Source organism: Microchirus variegatus (assembly GCF_963457635.1).
Source record: "Microchirus variegatus genome assembly, chromosome: 4".
NCBI lineage: Eukaryota > Metazoa > Chordata > Actinopteri > Pleuronectiformes > Soleidae > Microchirus > Microchirus variegatus.
In genome coordinates this window covers 18,266,678-18,293,889 of record NC_139805.1, presented here as the reverse complement: position 1 = coordinate 18,293,889, position 27,212 = coordinate 18,266,678, and the positions used below count along the sequence as shown (strand labels likewise).

The 27,212-nt window shown below is 42.1% G+C and overlaps 1 protein-coding gene across 1 annotated transcript in view; it reads left to right on the top strand.

Annotated features, from left to right (window-relative positions):
* Positions 1 to 27,212, top strand: part of scfd2 (sec1 family domain containing 2) — an 85,684-nt gene that overhangs the window by 14,370 nt on the left and 44,102 nt on the right. The window contains exons 4-5 of the mRNA XM_083888656.1: positions 543 to 718; positions 21,816 to 22,116. Coding sequence (XP_083744782.1) covers positions 543 to 718; positions 21,816 to 22,116 — 477 coding nt within the window. The remainder of the gene's footprint in view (positions 1 to 542; positions 719 to 21,815; positions 22,117 to 27,212) is intronic.

The window sequence follows — 27,212 nt, the reverse complement described above, 5'->3', positions numbered from 1 at the left end:
TCTCTGTGAATGTTCATGGAAAGGGCGGGGCCAAATGGCGGGTTTCCTAATCGGTGGAATCAGACCAGTATCTTTCTACTGCATCTACAGTATATGTAGTCAGCAAGTGTTTCTGATTTACACTCAGGCTTCATCACACTTCAGACCCTCTCAAGAACCCTTATCCATGTTGCTGCATCCCTGCCATATGTTGTAGACATGCAATAACACTCACAAATGTATTGTGATTCTGAAACATTCCACTGTTGATAGTGCCTCCTGATTGGGTCAACAGCACATTGCACACACTGTCAACCTGTGGAGTTTTTGCATATTAAGAGAATGTAATAGTCTGCTTTGGTGTCAGTCAGTCCCCTCTAGCCTAATCTAAGTATGTGATAGTTATGAAATTGCTGTTATGCTTGGAAAAGGTTAATTGTCCCCATCAGGAGAAATAATTGTGCCTGGGTGTATGTGTGCAAAGTTGCAGCTAATTCATACTGATTAATGACATTTTTGTTGAATTACAAAATATCCACATTTCACTGCTTCTCTCCTCATAGGTCGCGTGACTCCCGAGCAGCTGTGCTCCTACATGCAGCTGTTCCGGAGCAGTTGGGGGGCACTAGAGAGTCACTGTGGGGTGCTCCAGCTGGGATTGGCCACAGCCCAGACACTCCGCCATCCCAACCTTCCCCGCTGGGATTCCTGCCTGGGCTTTGAGCGGCTCCTGCTGCAGGTCCGTACACATTTTCATACAAAAAACCTACTATCCATACCTGTTACAGGAAGATGACAAAAGTACTACAAAAAATATTTCACATGCATGCATGTCCCTATTCTACAATTGATACTTTCTCTAAGGCCACAGAAGCAAGCAGTTTTTATTTTAAAGCAAACATGCTTGAATTTTCCTGCATTAACCTGGCTAAATGTTGCACAGTGGACATTGAAGGAATGAAGTTCAAATATTGAAAATAAATCACTGCTTCTGATCAAGCTATATCTCAAACAATGACACACTTGACAGAGTCAGCCAGGTAAACAGTACAGTTACTGGCAACGTGCAGGTAACTCAATGACTATTCTTTTCACATCTTTTCCTTTGGTAAATATTGTATTGCCAATGCTCTGCAGGTATAATTGGCCACTTGCGGTCGACTAAATGGTCGTCAGAATGTTGTGTTAAACTGACAGAGACAGGAAAAAATGCAGATTCCTCTCCTTCAAAAACAAGGTCAGTTGTGTTTGTAAGGAAAACATTCAGATCCAGTAAACACAGCAGAACATGCCAGATTTCCATCCTGATATTTAGAGTAAGAAGGGGTCTAGTTTACGGGGGCAGATTAGAGGCGGATGTACACGTGTGTTTGACTTCTGGGAGGTGAAAGGACACGACTGCTGGGAGAGACAGAGAAAGCAGACGAGGGAGAGTTGGATTCTAAGAATCAAGACGATTATTTTGTTTTCTTAAAAACTATATGCAGTATATGACCAGGTTACCAAGCTATGAGCTACCAAAAACCGATTTTCTGTCTCTTTCCTTTTGTTTTCATTTCCATACTCCCGAAGCTGTAAAGCAAGCAGTAGGACAGCAAAGTATTTAGGAGCTTATTAAGCTAAATCACAGAAAAACGAAAAACAAGCTTGCAGCAGTGCCCTGTGCTTAATTGGAATTTGAAAACAACCTCATAAACCTTGGACCTCAGCTGGGGCCATTGCTGGTTTATTAAATAAAGGAAGAAGAGTTTGGGGCTTAAAGTTCCAGTGTGTATTTTCTTCATGACTAAACCTACATCCACTCTGCCTTGAATAATTCAGTGTAGAACACTTTAGTTTTAGTCTCTGAACGACAAGGTGTTAAGCTTTGATCATACTCTTGCACGGACAATAGGAGCAGCCACAGAGGTGTTTATGGTTGGCCCATGTCCATGATTGGTCAATATGCTGTGAACATCAAGCTGGCATACAAAGAAAGTAGTCTGGATAAACAGGAAGATGACAAGATAATGTATATAGTTGTAAAAAACAAATGTTGAAAAAGAAAACCTCTGCAGGTTTCTCACCTGAGATGTGGGGTAATGAGGGGACTAGCAGTGTTCTAGTGACAAAGGTTACACACTGGGGCTTTAAAATACATTAAAGCAGTAAAAGCGATAGACAAGTGAAGTCTCTGTGTTTTAAACAGCTTACAAGCCTCCCTGTGTTGCTCTGTTAATTACACCATCACAACTCCTCTCCACAACCACATGCTTGTCTCTCTTGCCTTAGAGCTGCTTATAAAGACAAATCTGCTTGGCCAGTTTTCCTTTGAAAGCCTCCGCTGCATGTGCAGTGCATGCATAGTTTTAAGTACTCAGAGTTGGGGACATTGTGCCGCAAAACTGTTTTTAACACGCTAGCAGTTGTGACACAGTTTCTGGTGTGAGCAGCCTCACACTGGATGTACAGTTGCAAGTGTAGGATTGCATATATTTCACTTGGCCTAGATTCAAAGTGGCATTCTTCAAGAATCAAATCTCATAATCAGGCCTTGAGCGCAATGTGAGAGCTGGTGTTTACAGTCATAACGGTCCTGAGTTTTATTGAGGTATCGTAGGAAATGAGTTGTCTGTGCTCTGTACCCCCCTGTGTTTATTTAATCTCAATGTGAGTTTTTTTTTTCTTAAGGACAACATGGACAGAGAAAAGTTAATTACATTACAAAATGCTGGGGTAAAATTCCTTTCAGCTTTGCCTGGTGGTCAAGGCTGTGTTTGCTCTGCCTGAGTGTGTGAGGGCTGCTGTGGGTATGACTGGCCAGAGCTGGACAATCCATCATTGGGTTCACATTGGGTAGAGGCTCGACTGAGGCAAAGGGCCATTGAGTACACGGACCGGCCTAGTCCATGACATTTCCAGCGCTTTGTCTGTATAAAACACTGCCTATTAGCTCTGTGACCTACAATAACTTTTCCCTCAGGTGTATTGTTGTGTCTTACTCATGAGGTAATGCGTTAAGATGCTGCAACCCCTGAAAACTGTTAGGAAATGTGCTGTGCTTTTGCGGAAGTGTAACCTTTGGCATTCAGGCGATATACCTGGGAGGTTAGTAAGGGCTCAGAGCACAGATGTGGTAAATGCAGGTTGACATGTTAATTTGATTATGATATAAATGTGTATAGTGGGAAACTGCAGTTAGATTTATTGCTACTTCAGTATACTACTTGCACTTGTTTGAAATGGCTACATATCTTCTTGGCTGGCGCTACCACCCTGGCTGGCATGTAATAGGGTCTTGGTCTGAAAGGGACAGATTGAGTAGTTTGGTCCAGCTCCACGCCGCAGTTACAGAGTGTTTGTGCTAGACATGGTCAGTGTGGCCGAGGCAATACTCAACAGACTCTCTCTTTCACCACTTCCCAGAACATCACAGGCACACTGCACTACCCTCTCATCAATGGCCCAGCCAGCGTCTCTACCTCACCAAAGCAAGCATATGTACTACTAAACACAAGTTACAGCGTCATTTTTTTTGTTTACAAATGAGACTGATGTAAAAAGACCAGCATTGTCTTTTTCATGTCACATCACTAACGAGGGAAGTGATGACAACCGTGCAGTAGAGAGGAGCTAACCTCTCTCACCCCGGCATGTTGCTTTTCTCCACTGGGATTACCAGGGCATGCCTCTGCAAACATTCTAGCTTCAAGTTATTGCTGGTCACAGCACAACCCAGACAAGACATTGCACTATAGTCTGTTTGTCACTGCCTCCTATGGGTCTCACTGATCACGTGCGTTTAAGTCTGAATAACTTCACACTACTGTATAATTTGCGTAATTCTCATAAGGTATATACACCACCGTTCAAATAGAAAATGAATGTCCTTATTTTTGAAGGAAAATCACTTTTTTTCAATGACTATAACATTAAATGAACAGAAATACACTCTGTACATTGTTAATGTGGTAAACGACTGTTCTAGCTGCAAATGTCTGGTTTTGAATGGAATATGTACATAGGTGTATAGAGGCCCGTTTCCAGTGTTCTAATGGTACATTGTGTTTGCTAATCGCGTTAGAAGGCTATTGGGTTAGAAAACCCTTGAAAACCATTGTGCAATTATGTTAGCACAGCTGAAAACAGCTTTACTGGATCTTTGACGAAAGCAAAGTTTGTATTATTTTCTATTAATTTTGCAACTCTTTTGATGAATAAAAGTGTGACTTTTAATGGAAAACAAAAAAATTGTATAGGTGACCCCAAACTTTTGAACAGTAGTGTATACATATATACAGTATATATGGGTATCTGTGTTTATCAGACCTTTATTTAGTGTTTGGTTTGTGGACCTCTTGGATAATGACTCATGACCTTTCACCTCTGTCCTTCGCTCCCCCCTCCTTGACATAAACTGACCTGTAAAGGTTCAAACATGCTGATCTGTAGTATGTCAGGATCGTCGTGATAAAACCCATGTCATGGCGACAGAGGGGGATATGTTGATATTCATCCCATGTAGCCTCGTCTTATCTGAGCTGCATGCCACAGACAGACAGGGGGCTTTAAGCCTGTAATTGGTCTTTCCCCAGGGTATGGAGTCTGTCCCCACTTCCCATACATTCCCCCCTTATTCTTCATCTCTGCCGTGTCCCCGTTGCTCCCACAGGGGGGGATTGTGCTGTGTTTTGCCAATTGTAACAAAGGGGTGTGAATGACTCTGGGGCACTGCCCTTAGATGTCCAGCACTGACCTCCTACACTTCCCCACTGTTTAACAGCCTCACATCTGGACTGACCTGGACTGACTGTCTCCTCATCCATCCGCTTTCTGAGCCACACTCTCTCTCATGCTGCCACTGTGATTCCTCTCTGTAGTCTCCTCGAGCCTGGGGCGACACAGAAACACTCGTAGAATGAACTGCAGGAGGTCCAGGATCAACTCCTGTCTATCTCTCGACAAAGCAGCCTCTCAGTCTCGCTCTCATCTTTTATCTTTATTGTGCTTCCTTTTTTAAATATGCCACGTTTGCCTATATCTCTGTTTAGCATTCTCCAAACATACGCCTTACTATAATGTACTGTATATGTGCGCTCTGTACAACATAAACTCGACATGGATTCCATGTCTTTGCACTAAAGGAATATGCAAAGTTAGAAAACAGATGGGTTTATCAGAGAAGCGAGTTATTTACCTATCTTTTCCTTCCTGTGTTTAGTTGGAGAAGGATTACAGTGGGAGGGAAGAGCAGTGATGGAGTTCACTCCCAGGACGACATAGGAATAGCGCCCACCCCCCCAATCCTTCTCTCTGTGTCTGAGATGGCTGTGTTTATATTGTTCTGCACAGCTCAGGCCTAATGTACTATCTGTTTAATAGGCAGAGCGAGGCTTGTTTATTGAGAGGGACCTTTTTTAACAGAGGTGATGGGTTAGTGGGCCACAGGGCAACGCCAACTCATTTTACTTCCTGTTATCATTACCTCTCTTCTCTCAGACAGATAGGTGCTTGGCTCGCTCTGTCTTCTGCATTACTTTACCTTAATCACCTCACCCTCCTGTCGGAAATGATTGTTCTTGACCTGTTCGCTCAATAGTAATTTGCATGTGCTGCATTTCCAATGTTCTATTAAGCATTTTCGTACTACATCTATGTCTCAGTCCACTGAGCTGAGACTTTAATGGAATTGCTTTGGTGTTAATAGCTGTGGAGTTATATAGCTGCAGCTCTCTGAATCCTAAGGCCAAATGAGTAGGGTATGTATATAAATGTGTAACACACAAAATATTTACTTTTTTTATTTTGGCATCTATGTTATGTCAAAGTTGCATTCGTCGTATATGGGCATCTATACATTTTTTTCTGGTCTCTATTGTTTACTGTGGCTGTTTAACTGCGGAGTTATAACCCTTCACATCAAGAGATTTTTTCATGTGGCCTGGAGACTTTTTTTTTCCTGATGAATGTGTGCTTTTGAGGGTTTTGCGGGATATAAAGTGAATGTTTTTCTCAGCTCCAGCCAAATGTCTTTCTCACATTTTCTCAGGCTAAAGTCGGAGAATGCATTGGCTGATCTGTCTTGAAGATCGTCCACACTGCTCTCTCCACTTGAGCACACTTTTGGCACATCAGATTTCTGTTGTAATGAGCTGCATTGTCATCCTGCCACGTTTTAGTGAGGTGATCAGAGGGGGGCTATGGAGCTTCCATTGACACTGGTGAGTCAGGTCAGTGTGGTCTGCTGACTTGGCCTTGTGGCGTCAGACTTCATTTGAGCATACTCCAGTAAGACACCACAGACTGGGGAAAATCCCACAATGCCCAGCATTCACTTTTGGTACTGTTAACAAGGAAAGACCGTAGAAAAAGCTGACCATTTGGAAAGATGGTGGGGGCTCGCAAGAGACGCAACAATGGCCCAGTGTCCTTCACAGATCTGGCCAACAAACTACTTCATACCTTAATATTCCTCTGACATGTCAATGCTCACTGTATATTTTCAATTTTTCCAAAATTATGTCCTTCTGAAGCCATGGCCAGATGTTCTTGCAAATGAGTGTGTGTGCATGCATTCATGCATGTGCATCCTGTCATTCTAGTCACAGTGTCTCAACTTTCTGTTGTCACAAACAGGCCCTCTGTTCCCTGCAGAAAAGCTCCACTTCAGTATAGATTAACTATCAGGTCATTTGTTACTACCTGCTGAACACAGGCCAGAGAAGGTCACTGCCCACAGGACATGAGGCTTTGTGTCTATGTGTCTGATCTTAGAAAGACGTATTCCTGGGCCTTTAAGTGTCCTATTGTATAGTGGCATACCCTTTAGAGCAAGATTAAATACTTTTCATCATCGACGAACAATTAAGTGATGAAAACTGCTCTAGCAAGCAGTAATGTGAGATAATCTGCTGTTGTGGATTTAGCATGTTTTTACTCCTTCAGATGGAGAATTGAGAGTATTGATGAGCTTATATGGTATTCAGTATCAGTCTGATTCTGGTCAAAATCACTTTATACACTCTTAGAAATAAAAATGCCAAGGCTTGTGTGTAGGGTATGGAGACATGAAATCTGATACAATCCAAACCCCGAAGTTTCATATAAATGTTGAGATCATTATTGGTATGTACTTAAGGTGGTGATATCGTTGTCTATATAGGGAAAAGCACTATCGAGCCTTTTCTTGCTGGCCTTTACAATTAGGGACACAGTAGACTGGTAGCGCCGCCTACAGCCAAGGATGGGAATGGACTTATTCTATAGACAGAGATGAATGGGATCAGGTGGGAGGAAGTAGGAGTGACCCCCTTAGGTTGTGAAGCAAAGGTAAGACAAGGACTTCTCTTTGCTGTAATTGTACCCATCTGAAATCCCCAGTATGTAGCTCCTTCTCCACCCTCTGTTCACTCATGCCCACCCTTCAGATCACCTCGTTGCCTGAGGGATTCAACCAGTCATCCATAGGGAACAAGACTGACCAATCACTATGGTAACTAAGCAGTGAGGGGTCAAACTGGGTCAATCTGAGACAGACTTTTGCCACCCTCGCTCTGTCATTAATTACCCGTACTTCCCTGGGGCACTGCTCCATGTGTAACTGCATAGCCCAACAACCCAGATCCAGACGAACAGAGTGTATGATCAGGTGAAACACACCAACTGTTGCATATGTGTATCTGTGACAGGGTCAGTGTTGTCTCTATTGCCAGATAAGTGAGTGTGCCACCTCTGAAACTGGTGTGTCAAATGGCTGTGTCATGTTTGCAATAATAACTCAAAGCTGTCCCCTGACCTGTATGGTGTTGTAGAGACCTTTGACTCTAAAAGGGCAGCTTCATTTGATTAAATCAAAGGTTCATGGCAGAGCAAGCCTTTACCATCTCAGTTTTAGATGTGTGCAACCAGAGCGCCCACAGTTTTTATCAATGTTTCTATGTTGTGACAGCATTGGCTGTGTCTGGTTTTGAGCTCAGCTTTCCGCTTGAGTTTGGATTTGCATTTGTTTGGAGCAACGTGGATGAAAGAAAATAGTTACAGCTTTCCTTCTTTTTTTGTGTTTGGCAGGGTTTTTGCCTTTTGTTGTTTTTGGAATCATCTTGGGCTACAAATGAAAATCATCTGTGGTGTTTTTTGTGGGGGGTGGAGTTGGATTACTCTGCCCCTATATGACTTGACTGACACCAGGGTGCAAAGAATAGGGAAAGAGAGATCGACCCCCACTATATTATTCCTGCAGCCTCTCTGCTTGGGTCTGGAGGTATTTAGATATAATTCTGTCTCCCTCTAGTTCTATAATGTTTGCTTTCAATCCCTTTCCACATAGCTTTTCCCTAAGTCCTATCTAAGTGTTAAATTGGTTACCTCATTATATTTGTATTGTCTTTATTTGGTACGGAAGGGTGTATCTGGTACAGCAGTAAGAAAGTGTGTACTCACATGCAGAAACATCCTGGAAGAGGCTGAAACCAGAGCAGCTGATGTGAATATGTACACATTGACTAAATATTTGTAAATGGATTTTTTTACAATGCCTCAGAACAATTGCCAAAATACTGGATTGGTTTAGTGCAGTTATGACAAAATAGAGATCCATTGCCCACGTTTGGTAGATTCAGCACACAGAAATGTTTTCAGTGAGCACTGTAAATGCATAGAATGTGTCAATGTCACAAGAACATACTAGATTATTAGACAACAGTGTATTTTCTTACGTATCACAGTTTGTTTTTTTGTTGAAAAGTTTCCACTGCCTGTCATAGTTAATACTAGTATAAGCCCGAACTTTGCTGTTCCAGCCCTCAATGTTACACTATAAACAATCGGAACGCTTCATTTTTCAGACATGTTAGGGAAAACATCACCGATTTCTGTGTTTTCCCGCTCCAGCTTTTGTTGTCTGGAGTGAACTCATATGCCCCACTTCTCTTCCATTGTTCTAAGCATGGCATATGAGGAGACACATGTGGGTCTGTTTGTCCCACTGCTGTTTTCATGGAATTGGGAACAGGAATGAAAGTAACCCAAAACAAGCACCAATACTGAACCGCTAATTATGAGCTGGGGGAGGTATGGGGACGGGGGGGTCTCCTCTAACCCTCTTTTAAAAGTTATTTAAGATGCTGTGTGTTCTTTCTTTCAAGTTTGCAGCTCTGTATTCAGAGTGCCATGTGTCTAAACATCACACCATCTCAAAACTCCAGACACTATTAACGATGATAAGGTTTTTACGGCCCCTCACATGTTGTGTATTGTGTGTTTGAGGGGCATAATAAATCATGCTACAGTTATGGCTTCATGAGTGTATGTTCATTTTGGGTGGCCATAGTTGTGTCGAAGTTGTCATAATCTTTCAACGGATTGTCAGTTGCTCATTGTGGTTATTGAGAGCTTATAGACATTTATTATAGGGGGGGGAAAAATAATAGAAGAACCAGTGACTCAAACAACGCAATAAAAACATACGGTGTGCACATCTGGGCGAGAGGATCAAAAGTTCAGATGTCCTCGTTCACACTGCACCAACCACTGCGCCACATCCTGTCCAAAAACATAACAAATTCAGAGGTTAAACTGCAGAATCCAAATTTTATTTTTTGCAAGTTTGCTTTTTAGTCTGCAGTTGGCTGACTCTGCTCAGACCGTTTCTGCTTTTATTTCTTAGACAAAACCTTTTCTCGAAGCATTTCATTAAACGTGTAATGCATACTGAATATACTGAACCCCCCCACCCTTCTTTTTTCACAAGATTTATTATACTAAACATGGCATTACACTAAAAATAGACATGCTTTTTTCTGGTTAAGAAACCCTGCAGTGAATCTTACGTTTATAAAGATCATCATCTTCAAATCCTTTTCTCAAGCAGTACCAGTATCCCATGCATAGTATATTGCGTTATAAGTAAAAGTTTGTTTTATTTATAATATAGCTTGAAGAAAAGTGCCAGGAAAGTGTGCTGCCAAGACTCCTGATCCAGTGATTGTTTGACTTAAAGGAACACAATATGTTAACCTAAAAAAATGGCTTCAAACTTATTATGAAACATATTATACTGTTACTGACTTGTTATAGGGAGAACGGTTCCTCTTTTATTCCCACCCTGCAAAATTAACTTTTGTCCCTGCATGATACAATACTGGTGAGAGTACCACATTGCAAGAAGAGTAAAACCTTAAGACCATCTGTGACTTAAACTGCCTTTATCATCATCAAATCTGCTTTTCGTCATGAGGCCAAACCAGGGCCCACACGGTTGGTGTAATGGTTAACGCTGTTGCCTTTGCAGCGAACAAGGGCCTTTCTGCATGGAGTTTGCATGTTCTTCCAAAGTTCTCTGGCTTCCTCCCACAGTCCAAAAACTCTAAATTAACCATAGGTGTGAGTGTGAGAGTGAATGTTTGTCTGTTTCTGTGTGGCCCTGTGATGCACTGGTGACCTGTCCAGTTTTTCCTTGCCTTTTGCCCTATGTCAGCTGGGATTGGCACCAGTGGAGGATAAAGCAGTAGAAGATGAATGGATTGAAACCATGCCAGACCGCTCTGGACTTATGTTTACAACAGCTGCACACATCTTTAACAACAACAATAATAATAATAAAAAAAAGTGAATTATATTAGCTAAGTGGTGTACTTTGCTCACAAGTGCAGTGACACTGTAATTCTCACAGTCATAGTTGTGTTTGAAAAGCGTGGGACACCTCTGCCACTGCGACGGGTTTAGTCCTTGTGTAGCAGCGAGGCTCTGTGCTGCATCACAGGATAGATAGACAAACAGACAGACAAGGCATTAGCGATGTGTTTACCATATGTTCAGGAAGGAGAGACATGTTGAGAGAGGATGAGGGAAAAGAGACATTTTGATGGTGTACAAAGAGACGAGTGGGGGGGGGGGGGGTGCGTCTGTTGATTTACAGCCCGACGTGAACCATCACAAAACGGACAGACCAGTCAAACATTGCTGTACCCTGTGGCACAATTGTCACCCTTAAGTTTGAATAATGGTGAGGACGTGTCAGGGATGTTGTCTTCTTTATAATATAAGACCCACCTGGGTTAGAGGGAAATCATCACGTTGGTAACAGCTGCCAGCCTTTAAGAGACCCCCTGCTGACTGAAAATATAACACCCACAACATCGCATTAGGTGCCCTCATAGAGAAATGATCCATGCAAAATAGTCCCAAAGTGAGAGAAACATTGTCAAGCTGTTGCCGTCAGTTGTTGAGGAGGAGGCTTAATGTTCAAGGAGACACAGTTTATGACCCAGGAATTCTGCGACGTGCAGGTGATCCACGAGACCCCAAAGAGATAGAGTTAGGATTGAAATTGGACGGAGTTTGGTGAAGCCATCCATCAGTGTTATTTCCACTCGAATTTCTGAGCGAAGCTGTCATTTTTTTTGACTTGATTTGTTTTTTGTTTTCATTCCCTGCGATTTAAAGCATTTTTATTTGATTTGTGTCAGATGTAAATTCTGACTTTTCAAAGTCGTGATAGCCTCATAAGGAATTTATTGTCCCGTCAAAAACGCTGAACCATCTGTGTGACTTGGCGAGAAGGATGAGAATAAGATAAATAAACAGAGGAATAGGTTAAAAAGTGTCAAGAAAATGGCAACAATAGTACAATGAATGCTATATTGTGTCCAAAAATAATACTATATCATATAATATATATATTAATGGTTTGAGTTCATCTAATCACCCCACTCTGGAGTGTTTTTAGCTGAGCTGTGGGCTTTAGGCTCTGGGAATGTTTGTGCAGTAGAAACCCTGGGTGATGTTGTTTGTATTGTTCTGTTTCAGCCTGTGTGTCGAACCAGTGTCAGCAGAACAGAGCTGTGTTTTCTTTTCACCCTCTCTCTCTCACACACACACACACACACACACACACACACACACACACACACACACACACACACACACACACACACACACACACAGTCTGTCTCCATCCTGACCCCCCTAACTCTGTTAATGCATGTTTTGCTCTTCGACCCCATCATCAAATGTGGGTCAATGCCCAAATAAATTGCCAAAAAGAGATCCTTCTAAAATCCTCTGATATTCAGAGTGTTATAACAGATGGATCTACACAGGGCAACGGGTGTTAGTGTGTGCAGACATGTACTGCAGAAGGATCACTGCATTTCTGTGCTCTCTTTCTCTCTCGGCTGCATGTTGTCTGCGATGACATTTTCAGTAAACACAAGTATAACACATTATACCTTATGTTACCTGTGAGTGTGTGTGTGTGTGTGTGTGTGTGTGTGTGTCTGAGTGCATTGACTGTGTTAGCAGCAGCACAGGAGTGTAACTGTGTGACAGAGGAGCGCTGTGTGTGCAGAATGCCACCCTGTCTCAGGTCTTGGATTGCTCACATAAATAGTGTTCTCTTCACAGTTGAACGCGCCTGATACATTAAGCAAAGTGGAAGTCACCACGTTGGAATAAAACCATTAACCAATGTAACCAACATAACAGTATTTATGAGCTAGACTCAGCAAGTTTTGTTCAGGTCTAATCTGCCATAATGCCACTTATGAAATAGTGGAAGAGTTGCAAATAAACTTTTTTTCCTTAACCTTTATTTTGGAGGTTTAATCCCCTTGCCACCACAACTCATTCATTACTTTAGCTTCTATTTCCTAACCCAATTTCCCTGCTCCTGTATGTCTGAACCATAGTCATCTAGTAAAAGACACAGGACAAATATGCCAATAAATGTTTATTATGTTGGATTTACACAGTAATGGCTTTATTTTTCTGTGTGTGTGTGTGCATACACAAATATGATGGATGTGTCAGTGTTACAGATCTTTTAGGATTTTTATTGACCTACGGCTGTTTCATATGCACGTGAAGTGCACGTATCCTGGCTCAGACAACAAACATGGGTGTTGATCAACTGGTGAAGTGAGTTATGTTCTGAGTGCGGTCATCATAGGGCATCATGGGAATTATGTAGCCCTGTCATACCACTATCACTTCACTGACAAGATCTCTTCATGGAGGTCTAACTACACTCTCTTCCGAAATGTATTCCCATGTGTCCTCCTCTCTCGTTTTTTTTTGTATTGTTTGTCTTTTGGGATGTTTTCCAGGCAGTAACATGTTCCAGTACTTTCTTAGTTTGGCCATAATTCATCTCTACAACCTCACAGGTGTGTGTATGCGGGGGAAATGAAGGGAGATTAGTTGTTTTCCATTTCCTGAATTTGTAATGAGTGCTTTTATAAATGTTTGGGGAAGAGCAGCCGTGTGTGGGTGTGTTTGTCGGTGTCTCTGATAGAGAAATACATTGTCGGGACGGGGGAAGAGCACACAAAACATGCTGCTTTCCCATCCATGCTACGGCATAAAAAACCCGTTTCAAATAGATGTATACTTAACTATTTTTTCATTTACTCATAAATGCAGTGTTAAGTCAGTCTGTGACCTCTGTGCTAATGTAGGGTTCAGCAAAGAAACCTCTTTCCATATGTGGCTCAAGAGGTAGCACACACACACACACACAGGTTTGCACAGCTATTCTTCTTAGGACACTGCATTGACTTCCATTCCACCTTAACCATAACCAGTTAATACCCAACCCTAACCTTAATCTAACCACAATTCTTAACTTAGTCCTAAGCTTATGTGTGTGTGCATATATATATATACGTGTGTGTGTGTGTGCATATATATATGTATATATATATATACCAGCTGTTCCCCAGAGTGATGACTCACAGAGTACACTCACCAGTGATACATGTAGTTCTCAGTATATTCATGAGGAATTTGCCTGTTTTATCAAACATAGACGTCAGAAACTTGCTCCTAGCTCTGCATCCACTCCGGCCGTCTGTGATGACGCCTCTCCAGGTTAAAAATTACGTCACAGGCAGAGCTGAGGTCAGTGATGCAGAAATCGCAGTTGCACAGCCTGAACCCATTTGATATAGAACTCACCGTTCAACAAATACCCAACACTTCAACATCATCCCATTTCCTGTCTATTGTAGCCTTCTCCAGAACGGAGGGATGGAGTTTTGGAGGGAAAGAGACTGACGTGGTTCAGTCTGGTACATGCACAGATGAAGTGGTCCTCGGTTTGATGTAGTGCAACAGTGCCCCCTAATGATCAAAACACACCACGGGTCTTGGACGTGAATGCAAAACTTTTTTATCTCCCTCTTAAGAAAAATCTGTTGTTATAAACGTATAATATAAAAGTATGAATGTGTTTTCTCTCAAATAAATCAAACTCAAAAAGGGAACAAGGTCTTTATAGCATTGGTTAACAGGTTTCTCCAGTCCACCGTTCGAGTCAAACTCTTATTTTGAAATCTCCTGCTTTGTGATGGTTAAACTTAATCACCCCCTACCCCACCTCCGCGCCCTCTCCTCCATGTGTAAGACAGAAACTAGAATCAGATGGGCTGCTTGACTCACGTGACTTCACGTTACAAGTTCCTTCATTAGCGACAACAAAAAAGGAACAAGAAAAGAAAAGTGATCTGTCTAATCGAGTCCATGCCACATGACTTCAGTGAAAAACTAAACTGCAAAATGTCTCAGACTGTTGTTTTGCTTTGACTGCCAGCAGATAACTTGCGGTTGTTGCATTCTGCTTTGTCTAGAGACCGTCTGTTTACCTCAGGATGTTTTCTCCCTGCTGGAGCCTCCTGAGTCAATTAGTCGTGGATGTAATGTACTGTCCTTGGCAGTATTAGAGGGGTGTGTGTGTGTATATATGTGTGTGTGTGTGTTCCAGTGTGCGAACGTGTCTCCTCATGAATGCGTATGATTCAGTTTGTCTCAGTGTGAGAAAAGTGCAGGAGGTTTTACATGGCCCTGGGGTTTGTGGCTGCACAGAAACTCTCATCTGGTGAATTACGCCATAATCTGTTGCAGCCTATGTGGCAAAAATAAAAGGCTCATTAATTCCCTTATGTTTCTAAACACTTGGCGTGCACTGCACCAATGCAGTGTCTTACATTAAAGCTTCAGTTTCTATCAGCAGCTGCAGCATCTCAGCCCGTGCGAGTGTGATAAGGAGGCAGGTTGTCGTGTGCCGCGCAGACACAGTCCAGCCACAGTGACCAGCATGTGGCTGACTGGCGGTGACAGGGGAGGAGTGCAGGGACCATATGTTTGTGTCTGCGATTGGGTCCCACGTCTCCTCGAAATTATAGCCCTCAAGGTCTGTGCCAGGCCAACCTTTGACACACAGTGCAGCAGAGAAAAACCGCAGATAAGTCGGAGAGATTCATGTTGAGACAGTTGCCGACAGAGAGAGAAAAAAAGGAAAAAGAAGTTTTAGGGATTTGATGTGAAAGCAATTGAAAGCTTTTGCATGTACTGGCTAAGAGGCAGCTGCCTTGTTCATCCCTCTTCCAGTCAAACTGACCTTCAGCTTCACCTCTTTGTGCAGGAGACCGTAGATTTGTCTCCCTGCAATCCGGCATGCAGATCTGTGACCATGGCGGCTCTGCTGGGCAGAAACAAAACAGACCCACCTCAGACTCAGACTGTGTGGTAATCCAGGCCTCATTTGAAACTAAAGATTTATGTCCTGGTGTTTCCACGTATAATATCAGGATCAGACTGGTGGAGCAACACCAGGAGGTCTTTTTAACTTAAAGAGCGCTGTCTGTTATTCCACCAATCACTTTGAAACCAATCAGTTAACAATCTGGGTCCTTCTGGTATATTTTACCCCCTTTTGTTTTCATTTGTCTAACTTTGTTTATGAAAGTTTTAGGATTATGTTGAGGCATATACAAGTTAGCAGACTGGTGAGTGATGTCAGTTCATGACATCATTTAATGAGTGTTAATAGATTTGTTGTAAAGAAAACTCTGGAAAACAGTGTTTTGCTGAGTCATCGGGTCACCCTGAAAATGACCAGTGATTACAGATGTAAACAAAGCTTAAAATGGGACTGAGATCAGGGCACACATGCATGTTTTAGTGTGATGTCTCTAATTTAATTCTGCTCAAAGTTTCTCAACTTGAATTTCAGCCTTCGTCAAGAACGAGTCAAGAATTGTATTTCATCAATTTCATCAAATCAAAATGAGATTCTTTTGTTGTTTTCTGTAAAATGATGAGCAAACTCCAAATTCCAAAATCACTTTTATTGTTTTCAAAAAGGGGGAAGAAAAAGTAGTAGACACAGAGAAAGGTGCTGATATAAGGCTGAAGTTTTTTTTTCCTCAAAGCGTAGTGATTTGATGAACTGGTGTTCTCCCTCGATATGATACCTTTTGCAGACTTTTGCTCTTTTTCTGTGTTTAAAGTCATATTTCCGCTCTCCTTGTTAAAATCCTGAAGCATTGTCCACACCTTTCACACAAGACAGAATAATTATAGTAAAACGAATACCAGAGATAAACTTTATTTTTCCATTCCCGCTCAAGGAAGGTAGATTTCCGCCTTTTAAATAAACAGACGTTTTCCGTTGAACCTGTTCTAGGATTCGTCATGTCAGGATGTCATCACCACAAGTTACGAAGAGCATGTGTCCCTGCTCAGATACTGCACTTGCACAAGTGCACTGGCAGGCTCAGATAAGTCGTCTATAAAATGTTTGTTGAAGTATTTGCGATTTTGCCAGCCTCTCTGAGACTAAAGGCATTCCTATTTGTTTTCCAGCTGTTCCACGACAACTCATGAGTAAGCTCGCTGTACATAATTTAGAGTCAAAGCTTAGTTGCCGCCTTATAACTCGAAGATTTATGTATTTTGTTTCTGAGTTTGCTTGTAACCCTTCCAGTGTTTCATGTTATTTGTGAACACAAATTGGATGTGATTACATATCTTCAAATTAAGCTCATGTGTGCATTTTTATTTTTTTTGGTCTATGGTAATGATGAAGTGTCTGTCATCCATGTAACGTGACTCCTGACCAGTTTCTCTTTGGTCAGCAAGAACAACTCACCTATGGCTGCTATGTTCATGCAGCCACAAGGACCCCTACCTTCAACACCCACCCCTCCCCCACCCGGGGGCCCAGAAAAAGGTTCATTGTGCAGGCAGAGAGTGAAGCAAACAAGGCCTGGTTCTAGTTAGCTGTGCTACATCTGAAACAGTCACCTTCCTCCAGGGGTAGCATCTGGAGCTGGTTTCCTGTTCAGGCTATGCTGGGCAGAGGCGGAGTTTGGCCCGACTCTGTTATTGGGTGAGATTGAGCCTTTGTGGACCCTGGGATTGGTTGAGATTGCCAGACAGTAATCTGTCAATCACTGGCATATGGATTCAAGACAGACCATAAAGCAAGAGGGATTTTATGATTGGTGCAAAGTCCCCAGGTCTAAGCCAGCATTGCCTCGATTTTATACCAATAATCCAGCTGCAGGTTAAGCATAGGCCAATCTGCCGTCTTTAGTCGGGGGGAACAAAGGCGCTTCATGATCTATACATTTTACCACGTGCCAGTTTTCCGTCAAAATTAAGCGCGCAATGTTAAGAAACACGAAAGTCATTTTAAGTAATGGCTTTATATCGAGAAATTGCGAGCTCTAAAATTGGCATTGTTGTGACAGAGTAATGCAGTTGTGATTCTATAATTGTGTGTAATAGTCACATTAGAGCATGGCGGCAGGAATAGTGCCTTCAGTAATGGCGTGTAATAATAACTTCAGCTTCCTGTTATTACAGCAGTAATGCTCTAGTTCAGGCCACTTGCACTGCTCCTAAAAATGCACTGTTTTTAGAACCTTCCCTGAAAGCCACTTGAATTTAGTAGCCTTTTTTAGCCTGAGAAAAAAGCATAACAGTAAAAATCATTTTGTTTTAATTTCAGTGTCTTTACTACACACTATGCTTAACTAATTGAACTGAATTGGGGGTCACACTGTGTTGCAGCTAGCATTGTTGCCTCGCAGCAAAAAGGTTGCTGGTTCGGATCTCTTTTTGGTCTTTCTCTGTGGAGCTTGCGTGTTCTCTGCATGTGCGTGTGGGTCCTTCCACACAATCTCTATATGATTGCCCCGTGATGGAATGAGGATCTGTCCAGGGTGGACCCCGCCTTTCGCCAATATGCCAGCTGGGATTGGCTCCAGCCCCCAGGACACATGTGGATTAAACAGTGGACAATCAGTGAGAGTGAACTGAAATCAATTGTAAATGAATGACACCTTAAAAGTTTGATGTTGTCTTTGTAAATCCCTTTTGATTTGTCATTCGTAAAATCTTTGAATAGTCTTCCTTATTTAAATATTAAATAATGGATTATTGTGTAATTTTGTATATTTAATCATAGAACATCATATAATGTTTCTGTTTTAAAAATAATTGTCTGCATTATTGCTATTTCTGTGACACTCTAGATTTCAGGTTTACATGTTAATGTATCAACACTGAAAAGAACCATTGAAAAACATCTGATCGACATATATATTGGGTAGTTGAAACTGAAATTTATTTAATCTCAGTCTATATCTAGTTCAGTAAAACACACAATTCCTTTGTGTATTACCCCTGAATGGGTTATCCGGAGTGCCTTTGGAAAGCATGCTCTATTCTGCTCCGTGCCATTCCCAGAGGTGCACAGTCCACTACCTTTCCAGTGCCAGTGCCAACAGCTTCAGCCAATTTTCCCACTCAGCCTCACTCAGTTCAGTCTCAGGTCTGTACCAAAGATCCCCATTTCCTCCTCTGGTGCCATCATGGCATGCAACTGACAACAGCTTTCATGGACTTCCTGAAGGGACCCATATATTGGCTTGCTTTCGCTCACATGTCAAACAGCACACAGTTCCCAGTTCACAGGACAGAAGAGATACTGTAGTGCATTTGTACATGGATGAAAGAATTAAATAAAATGTGAGAAAGCTTTAAAAAGAAACTAGCTATTTGTCGTAGCGGGTATTGTACTTGAGTTCATTCACAGAAATGTTTCAGCAGCTGAACAAACAAAAGTACATACCGTTTATATCCCCCAGGCATATAAAAAAGCAAAATAAATAAATCAATAAAATAATAATAAATAATAAGACAAACTGAAGAGCCATGTTGGCTTAAAGTTTTGAGTCACCAATCAATAAATAACATCCTTTGTTTACCCTCCCTGAGATCTGAACTTCTCTACTAAGGCGTCCCCAGATAAACCCGTGAGGTCATGATATCAAAACATGTACTGTAATACTGCAGCAAACATATGTTTGCTTGATTTTCTGACTCTTTTGTGTTGCTCTGTCTTTTCTTGTGAAACGTTGGGCACGTACGGCACAGAAAATAGGAAACAGTTGGACTGAATGTCTTTCAGTCATTTTTCTTCTGCGTGACCGACAGATCACGTACATTCCTATTTTAATCAGTCATGCTCTCTGCAGGCTCTGCGCTTTTCCTCACATGCTACATCTGTAAACCTTCTGTACGATTATTGTGTGTTTTTGCTTGAAATACTCACAACTGATGACCTTACTCGCAGATGGACACTGCTTCTGCTTCATTTTATGTCCTTGGCAACTAAGTTTGAAGGAGGGCTACTCCTAAAGGATAACTAAAGTCTTTCATCTGACATTTAAACGGTAATAATTAAAATCAACCTTTTTCACTATGCGGCAGCCATATTGGCCAACCTTTCACCTGTAAGGAAGTGGTTAGGACTACAGTTAAACAATTAAAATTAAAGAACATCAGTCAAAAATCCTTTCATCAGGTTTGTGCAAAAGTACCTCTTGATAAATGATGTGGAGACCATTGGCTTCTATTTCAGCTCCTCCTATTTGAACTGAAAGCTTGTGGTGCCAAAGTTATGATGCAGTGGCAATGAAATGAAAATGTAATTTGTTGACATGTACACACTCCTTTAAGAATGTGTTGGATCGTGTGAGCGTCCTCCGTTGGATGTTATATACAGACAGAAGTGTCGTAGATTAATTGTAAACAAGAAACGCGTAATTGTCTTTGTCATGTTCTCCTCGTTGTTGTCCGCGAACAATGCGAGCGAGAGAGTGGTCCCAAACATTGTTTGGCAATGTGAATGAGTGCAGCTTGGAGAGGTATTTGATTTCACAATGTTAAAGAAGAAAAATGTGTGGCGAGATTGTGTGTGAATGTCCCCCGGGGGGTTGAGTGTTTGGCTGGGGTCTGAGGCAGGGAGGAGACCATGTTTAAGTGAACAGAGCAGCTAAATTTTGTGTTCATCTGATACCTAACACATTAGGAGGTTTGATTAATGCCTTCAATGATTTCTGTTCATGTCACACACTTCAGAGTCGCCGAACGCAATCAACGAGCGGAAAGTCGGACTTCTCCTTTGCTGCTATGAGAGACAAAGAGATAATTCTGTGGCTTTGGCTCACCATCATTGGGTATGATTGTATTGGCTCACTCAAGAGATCTTCTAGGTCAGACACAGGATCCCCCCAGTGGGCCCACCGCAAGGTCCAAAGCCCCTTATTCTCAGAGCCTGTTTGTCTTGGTGGGAGGAACACAAAGCTCTTTCCAGAGGAGTCCCTCGTTAAAATGAAATATATCCATGGGGCATTTGTAGCTCCATCTGACACAAACATACGGTCCATTGTCAACAGCCAACCCCTTTTATACTATCATCTCAACCTAACTATTTCTGCAATATCTTTGTATCTTCTTCATCCTGCATTATTTTTCACTCGCACTCCCCCTCTGTGACCCCGTTGCCTCCATTTCAGCTCTATTTTTCATTTGATTTCCATGCCGTTCATCAGACAGATCAGCTCCACGCCCTTGTTTTATTGGCCGATGAGCTCACCCTTTTTGTCAGAGTGACCAGTGTTCTGTAAATGGTCCTGTCATCCACAGCATGTTGGACGAGATTGTGTGTGATAGAGAAAGTAGGACAGAAACAGTTCAGTACCCGTACAAAAATCCAACAAAAGAATGGAGCAAATTAAGCTTTACCTCAGCCTCTTGCAAAGCTGTAAAATAGGCGAATGGAAAGATGAACTCACCCATATTGTGCTTGTAATTTAAGCTCATTTTTACAACAGAATCAAGGAAACCAGCTAATAAGCATGGAAGCTAGTGATTAGGGGACATCAAATGATGCTTTGCATCATGATGCAACATACACCTAATTTTTCCTTTTGTGGTTTTCACTGTGATGGCACATTACATAAGATGAACTGCCAGTATTTGCTCAGTACCATTTTTGAGAGTCTAATTTTGGAAAATATCTTATTCAGCTTCTTTCCCAAAGATAAATCAGTCGATTGAAATTCACCAAAGCGGAAGAAGACAAATTAAAGACTTATTATGATTAAATACAAAAGGAGACTGTCAGCAACTGTCATGAAACACCAAAGGAGAGGAAGATCATCGTGACTGCAAAGGGGAGTAAAAAGCTGGCCTGACTGTGCTTAACTTCATCTCAAAATATCACCCACTAACATCCATCCATTCATCTTCTACCGCTTTATCCTGCACATGAGGGTTCGACGGTGCCAATCCCAGCTAACATAGGGCGAAAGGTGACAAAGGGTGGGGAACACCCTGGACAGGTCGCCAGTCCATCACAGGGCCACATAGAGACAAACAACCATACACTCTTAGATTGTCCAATTTACCTATTCCCCAAATCTGCATGTTTTTGGACTGTGGGAAAAAACCCACACACACAGGGAGAACATGCAAACTCCATGCTTATTCCAACCAGGTCACAAATCCATGTCTTCTTGCTGCAAAGGCAAGAGTACCCAGTAACATGTTATAATATGTTTGCCATCATCATGTTAACATATTTTTAGTGGGTATGCCAAGCTACCTGGCTACTGTGCACTGTACATACATGACATGGTTATCAATATTATTACTCCTGTTAATGTCGCTCTGCAAGGTACAAAATGTGGTGTCCGACTAACCACCTGCTTTGTTCTGTGTCACAGGCTCTTGGAGATTCTGATTTCCCCACTGTGCTGAGGCAGCTGCTTCCCTTGATGAAGCCCCTCGGAGGTGACGACAGCTCATCCTCAGGGTCAAGGTCCAGGAAAGATGAGTGTGGGCCTGATGAGCTGATCCTCCTCTTGGTTTACCTGTACTCCCTGGCTGATGAGGCACAGTCTGCAGGCCAAGACGCGGAGGAGGAGGAGGAGGAGCTGGAGAAGCTGGAAAGGGACCTTATAGGAGCACTTACCCTGGTCATCATGCACGAGACAGAGCTCAGCCCCTTGCTTCAGAAACTCACAGGTGAGTAAGACAGTGGGAAAATGTTTCATTCCTCTCTCTGATTCCAGTGCTGTTAATGGGTGGATTTTGATCTAAGTATTCACACCCCATCTTTTTTTCCCACTGCTCTCTTTGTATCACACTTTTCATCCACATCCTCCTCCACACACATTGCCTGCTCAGTTTGGCAAGCTGCTACTCAAACTGTCAAGTGTGGGAATGTTTGAGCTGGATGAGTGCGAGAGAAAAATAGTGTGTGAGAGAAATGACCCTTTACTTTAATTTCTACAGTTATATCTGAAATCCATAGAGATGAAAGACATTTACTGTTTGTATTGCGTTGCTACCAGTGTGCGTGTGTGCGCGTGTATGTGTGTGTGTCCTGGTTTCTTTGGTTTAGCTGAGCTGGTAACTGTGTGGTAGAGCAGATCAAGGCCAACTCCTAAGATAAATTAACCGTCTACCTCCACACCACAGCTGTCTTTACCTCCAAGAGTAATAGCGTCTTTAACCTTGAGCCTTTACACACACAATCTCCTCCCCTGCCACATAGTTCATAATTAGAGCTACTTTTAGTTTTCGCCCACTCCGTGCTGAAGCACACACCCTGAAATAATAGACTCCTGTGAGGTTTTCATCCCTTATCATACACGCGGTCATTTTCGTAGTATACTGTATATGAGGTTGGTAAATCCATGTAACGCCATATTAGAGGTTGTTGATCCCCCCCCCTGTTCTTTTTACTCCCCTTTCTCCATCTTCCAGCTCATACTCTGTCTCACTCTCTTCCTGCTCTACTTGGCTAAGTGCAGTTTGAATATGAGGGGCCTCTTGGCAGGCACTGGTTCGAGAGATGTGGATCATGTTAAAAACCTGACTCTGTGTTATAAACACATCATTGGAAATTACCCTGTCATTGTGTGCCAGGTGTGTTTTAGACAAGCAGAAACAGTGTGTCTATGTGTGTGCACTGTATGTAAGCACTCATGTGTGTGTGTGTGCATGCTTTACCCAGTCAGCACTGTGTGTGCACCTTTCTTTTTTAAATTTAAATGTGTGTATGTCCATGCACCACTGCCTGCGTGAGGGTTTTTATGGCAGCCAGTGAAGTACTCGACTGGAGTAACGTGACACGGTATAGGTAGTCTTTCGCTCTCTCCGTCTCTCACACACACACACTGTACGCTTTTCAGAGCACAACATCGATTGTGACATTCTCTCCAATTAAATGACGCAAATTGAAACCAGACGTTAAATGAAACCTAGCCGCCATGAGAACAGTGTTTTTTTTTGTTTTTTTTTTACAAATTCTTTGCGTTCCCCTTGACCAGAGTAAGCATCCATAGCTGAGCTAATACACTGCAGACACACAAAAGACAATATCATACACACAATAATGCCAGGAAAAAAGAAGAAATGAGTTAAGTGCTGGATGCAGCACAGGTCTGTGAAACAAAAGTATCTTTTTATGGAAACTTGATTAAAGAGCGCCTTCAGGAAATCTTGTTCCTCAGACTTAACATAGTGAATTTATTTGTTATTCCATATTTCCTGTCTAGTGAACCTTAGTTTTCTTTAGTGTAACACTCCCTTAAATGAACTCCGACAAGCGCATTGTTCAAACAACAAAGCAGGCTGTAATATTTAGCCAGTACTGGTACACATTACTTTTTTGTTTCAACGTCCCTGCACATGGTTATGTTGGGGGAAAAGTAATATGGTAGCCAGAAGAACCATGTGACTTATGACATATTTATAAGTAAAATAGAGATTTACAGCACAGAGATATTCAAAATCGATCAAACTTTTAATCCACAGACAATCTTTAGTAGCGTTGATGCATTGCCAGTGAAGGCTACATCAAAACAGATACAGAATATGTCCAAGTCTTCATCTTTTACCTTCACACCAGGGATAAACAGCAGAGCAGCAGTCAAGAAAAAGTTACTCTTTCATTTTTAATCACTGTGTCTCTGCTTGTGAAATATATATTCGTACATGTGTTTGCATTGTTTCGGGGGTATGGCTTTGATTAAAGGCCCGCACAGTATTTATCCAAGAAAATGGCTCTGCTTATTGTAGAGTGTGAAATGAGCTCTTAAACCCAATGCTCCACAGCCAACACCGCATGTGGAAAGAACCGTATTGGTTTGTTAGCAACACAGCGGATGGAGAACAAATAATGGGATTGGGTGAGGAACCAGCGTATCTCCTGAATGCTGGAGTCTGATTGGCAGCTGCCAGTTTGCGGTGTCAAACTGTGGTTTGTGTTATGTGTGCAGGTTGTAAATAGCTCAAAGCAGTTACTGTTAATTCCTAATTCAGTTGTGGGAAAATGTACTTTGTTTTTGGTCAGAAAGCAAAAATGTGTCTCAGACTCCTTCATGGAGCTTTTTTTAGCTGCTGCAGAGTCAAACTTTCTCCCACTTTTCCAATTTTTTTTCACCTCTTCTACCATGAATTGGGGAATAGAAACATGAAAAAGAAAGCAGGCTAATTCTTCACCATAGGACGTCGAGCTTGCTCAGCATGATGGATCATAACTTGTCTGTACTTGTGTCAGTGAGTGGGCGTACGGCTCCAGTAGTAAGATTGTGAATTCCCCAGTGATGAAAGTTGTGATTTACCAGCATCTATGACACAGGATTGGAACAATTCTGTAGAACATTTTGCAAAATACGATTTGAACTGGAATTGCAGTGGTTTTCATATCACGTCCTCTCCTTTTCTGTCTCAGACACACATTGGCTTTGTTATTCATCCTGTCAGTGGGGTGTGCACGGGGCAAGGAGGGGGAAGCGGAGGGCGGGTTGGACCTCCCCAATGTCATTGTTTGGGTTGGCACAGCATTACGGGCCAGATGAGGGACATGAAAGGGATCACACATAACTCTAGCCACCAGCTCTCCCTCTGCCTACTTTTTCTACTCTTTGTTTTTTTAAATGTTCCTTTTCCATTTCTCTCTCTTTCTTTCCCATTTTCTGGCCTTGCCTTTCTCTATTTCTTCCTCTTCTTCTCTCTCTGTGGCCCTTAAGCACGGAGCTGGTTGCACGGGGAAGTGGAGCATATGTTAGTCTAATGATTATGCCTGATTAAATATATTTCCCCTGTTGCGCTGTGTTGATGAAATTAGTCCCAATTATTTTTAATTGGTGCTCTTTCTTTACTTCCTCCTATGTTACACAAATACACTTGGACACATGCACATGCGTACATGAGGTGAACACCACAGACCCTAGGGTGGACAAAGCAGCCAGTGGCATTGCTCTCTTCAGTTCACTACATCAGATAAGCTGATGACTTGGAGCTCAGGCTTTAATTAACAGGCGCTCATCAGATTCTCACTGCCAGGCCAGACAGGCCTGGTTAACAGGCAGGGCCACACACAAAGCTGCGATCAGACCTCCCCATTCACTGCTGGCAGATTGTTGGGTCTTGCTAATGTTTGCTTGTAATCTATCCCATTTTCCATCCCATCTTTTTCTTATGGGGTGTGAACTGTGTTATAGCAGGGAAGAAAATATTAATCATGCAATTCGGCCACTTTATTAGAACACCTAATTAAGGGTGCATTCACACCAGCCCTTCTTAATCGAACACTATTTCTTTTGCTTGGAAAGTCTGGTTAGTTTGGGGAAGTGTGAATGCGCAACCGAAGAAGCGAACTCTGGTCCGCCTAAAGACATAGCTCTCAGTACGCTTCAAGTGAACCAAACACAGGACTACAACGCCATTGTTGCAGCGTAAATGTGTCGTATGTTCGCATAAAAGAAAACCCAAGACTGCTCTTATGTGGCGGAAACAAAAGTTGCCCTGCGTTCACCAACAGACGAGCAAATTTTCTTGTCCGTTTTTTGTCTCGTCTTCTCCTTCAGCAATTCTTGATGCGGCCTCAGGTGACGAGGAGAACATGTTCTTCAAAAGGTTTGGTTGGTTTCACTAAAGTGAAGTGTGAAAGCAAACTCGGACCGGCTGATTGTTGCAGTCCCCAAAGAGTGCAATCGGTGTCAATTTTCAGCATGTATGAGCCAGAGGTGCAGATTCTCTAAACCCTTGAAATCGTGTGTAAAAATGGTCATTGATCAGCAGTTCCTGAAATTCTCAGAGCAGCCAGTCTGTCACCAACAATCAACATGTTCACTTAAATCACTTACCTTACCTTAATCTGATGCTCGGTTTCAGCAGGTTGTCTTGACCATGTCAATAAGTTTGAGTTACTGCCATGTGATTGGCTGATTAGATATTTGTGTTAACAAGCAGGTTGGTGTACTGTGCATGGATGCTGAGTGTAGACACAAATAGAATAGCAACATAGCAACAGCCCTGATAGGAATGACAAGTGAAGGGGAGCTGTACAGGTAGAAACCTGCTTGCAAGTCTCCATCTCAGATGTGTTAATGCTATAATAAATACTTCAACTGAAGCTTTTTTTTGTAGTTTGAGTGTAACTTGGAGGCTTGGAGGATCATATCTATTATGATAAAGATGTGATCCTCTATTTAGACAGAATGCAAACTTCCATCTTTTTATTTTTCCACACACATTTGACGTTTGATTTTATTAGCCCCAAACAGCCAATGTACTTTTGTTGTAAGCTGGTTAGTGACAGATGCTGAGGTCACAGTGATCTCAGGTTCCGCTCACTGTCAACGCTACGCCTGGCGAGGATAATGTTGGGTCTATTTTTCTGCTCAACATCTGTCTGAACTGATTTCCCCTCTGTTTGTGTCTCTTTTGTTCTCCTCTCTGTGCATTTATGAAGTGGATTTATGCAGTTCTATCCAAAATAATGTCTAACTTGGGTTGGAAATTGTGACATTATATTACTTCGCACCACACGTGCATTTTAGTTGAAAGTAGACATTTTACTATGCATCACACATCTAACCCTGACTATTTACCTACTTAATGTACTTGATAGTTTAATACTGTATCATTTTGCTATGTTGTAAATGTGGAAGTGGTAATCCCCTTCTCCTTCTTTATTCTTACAATTAAAACATTTGCTTTAGTAAAGATATGTATGTAAATGAGCTTTGGTTCAGTTGTTTTTGAAATGTTATACTGTAGGTAGTACACTGAAATACTGTATGCAGTAACACATTTAAGGTACCTGT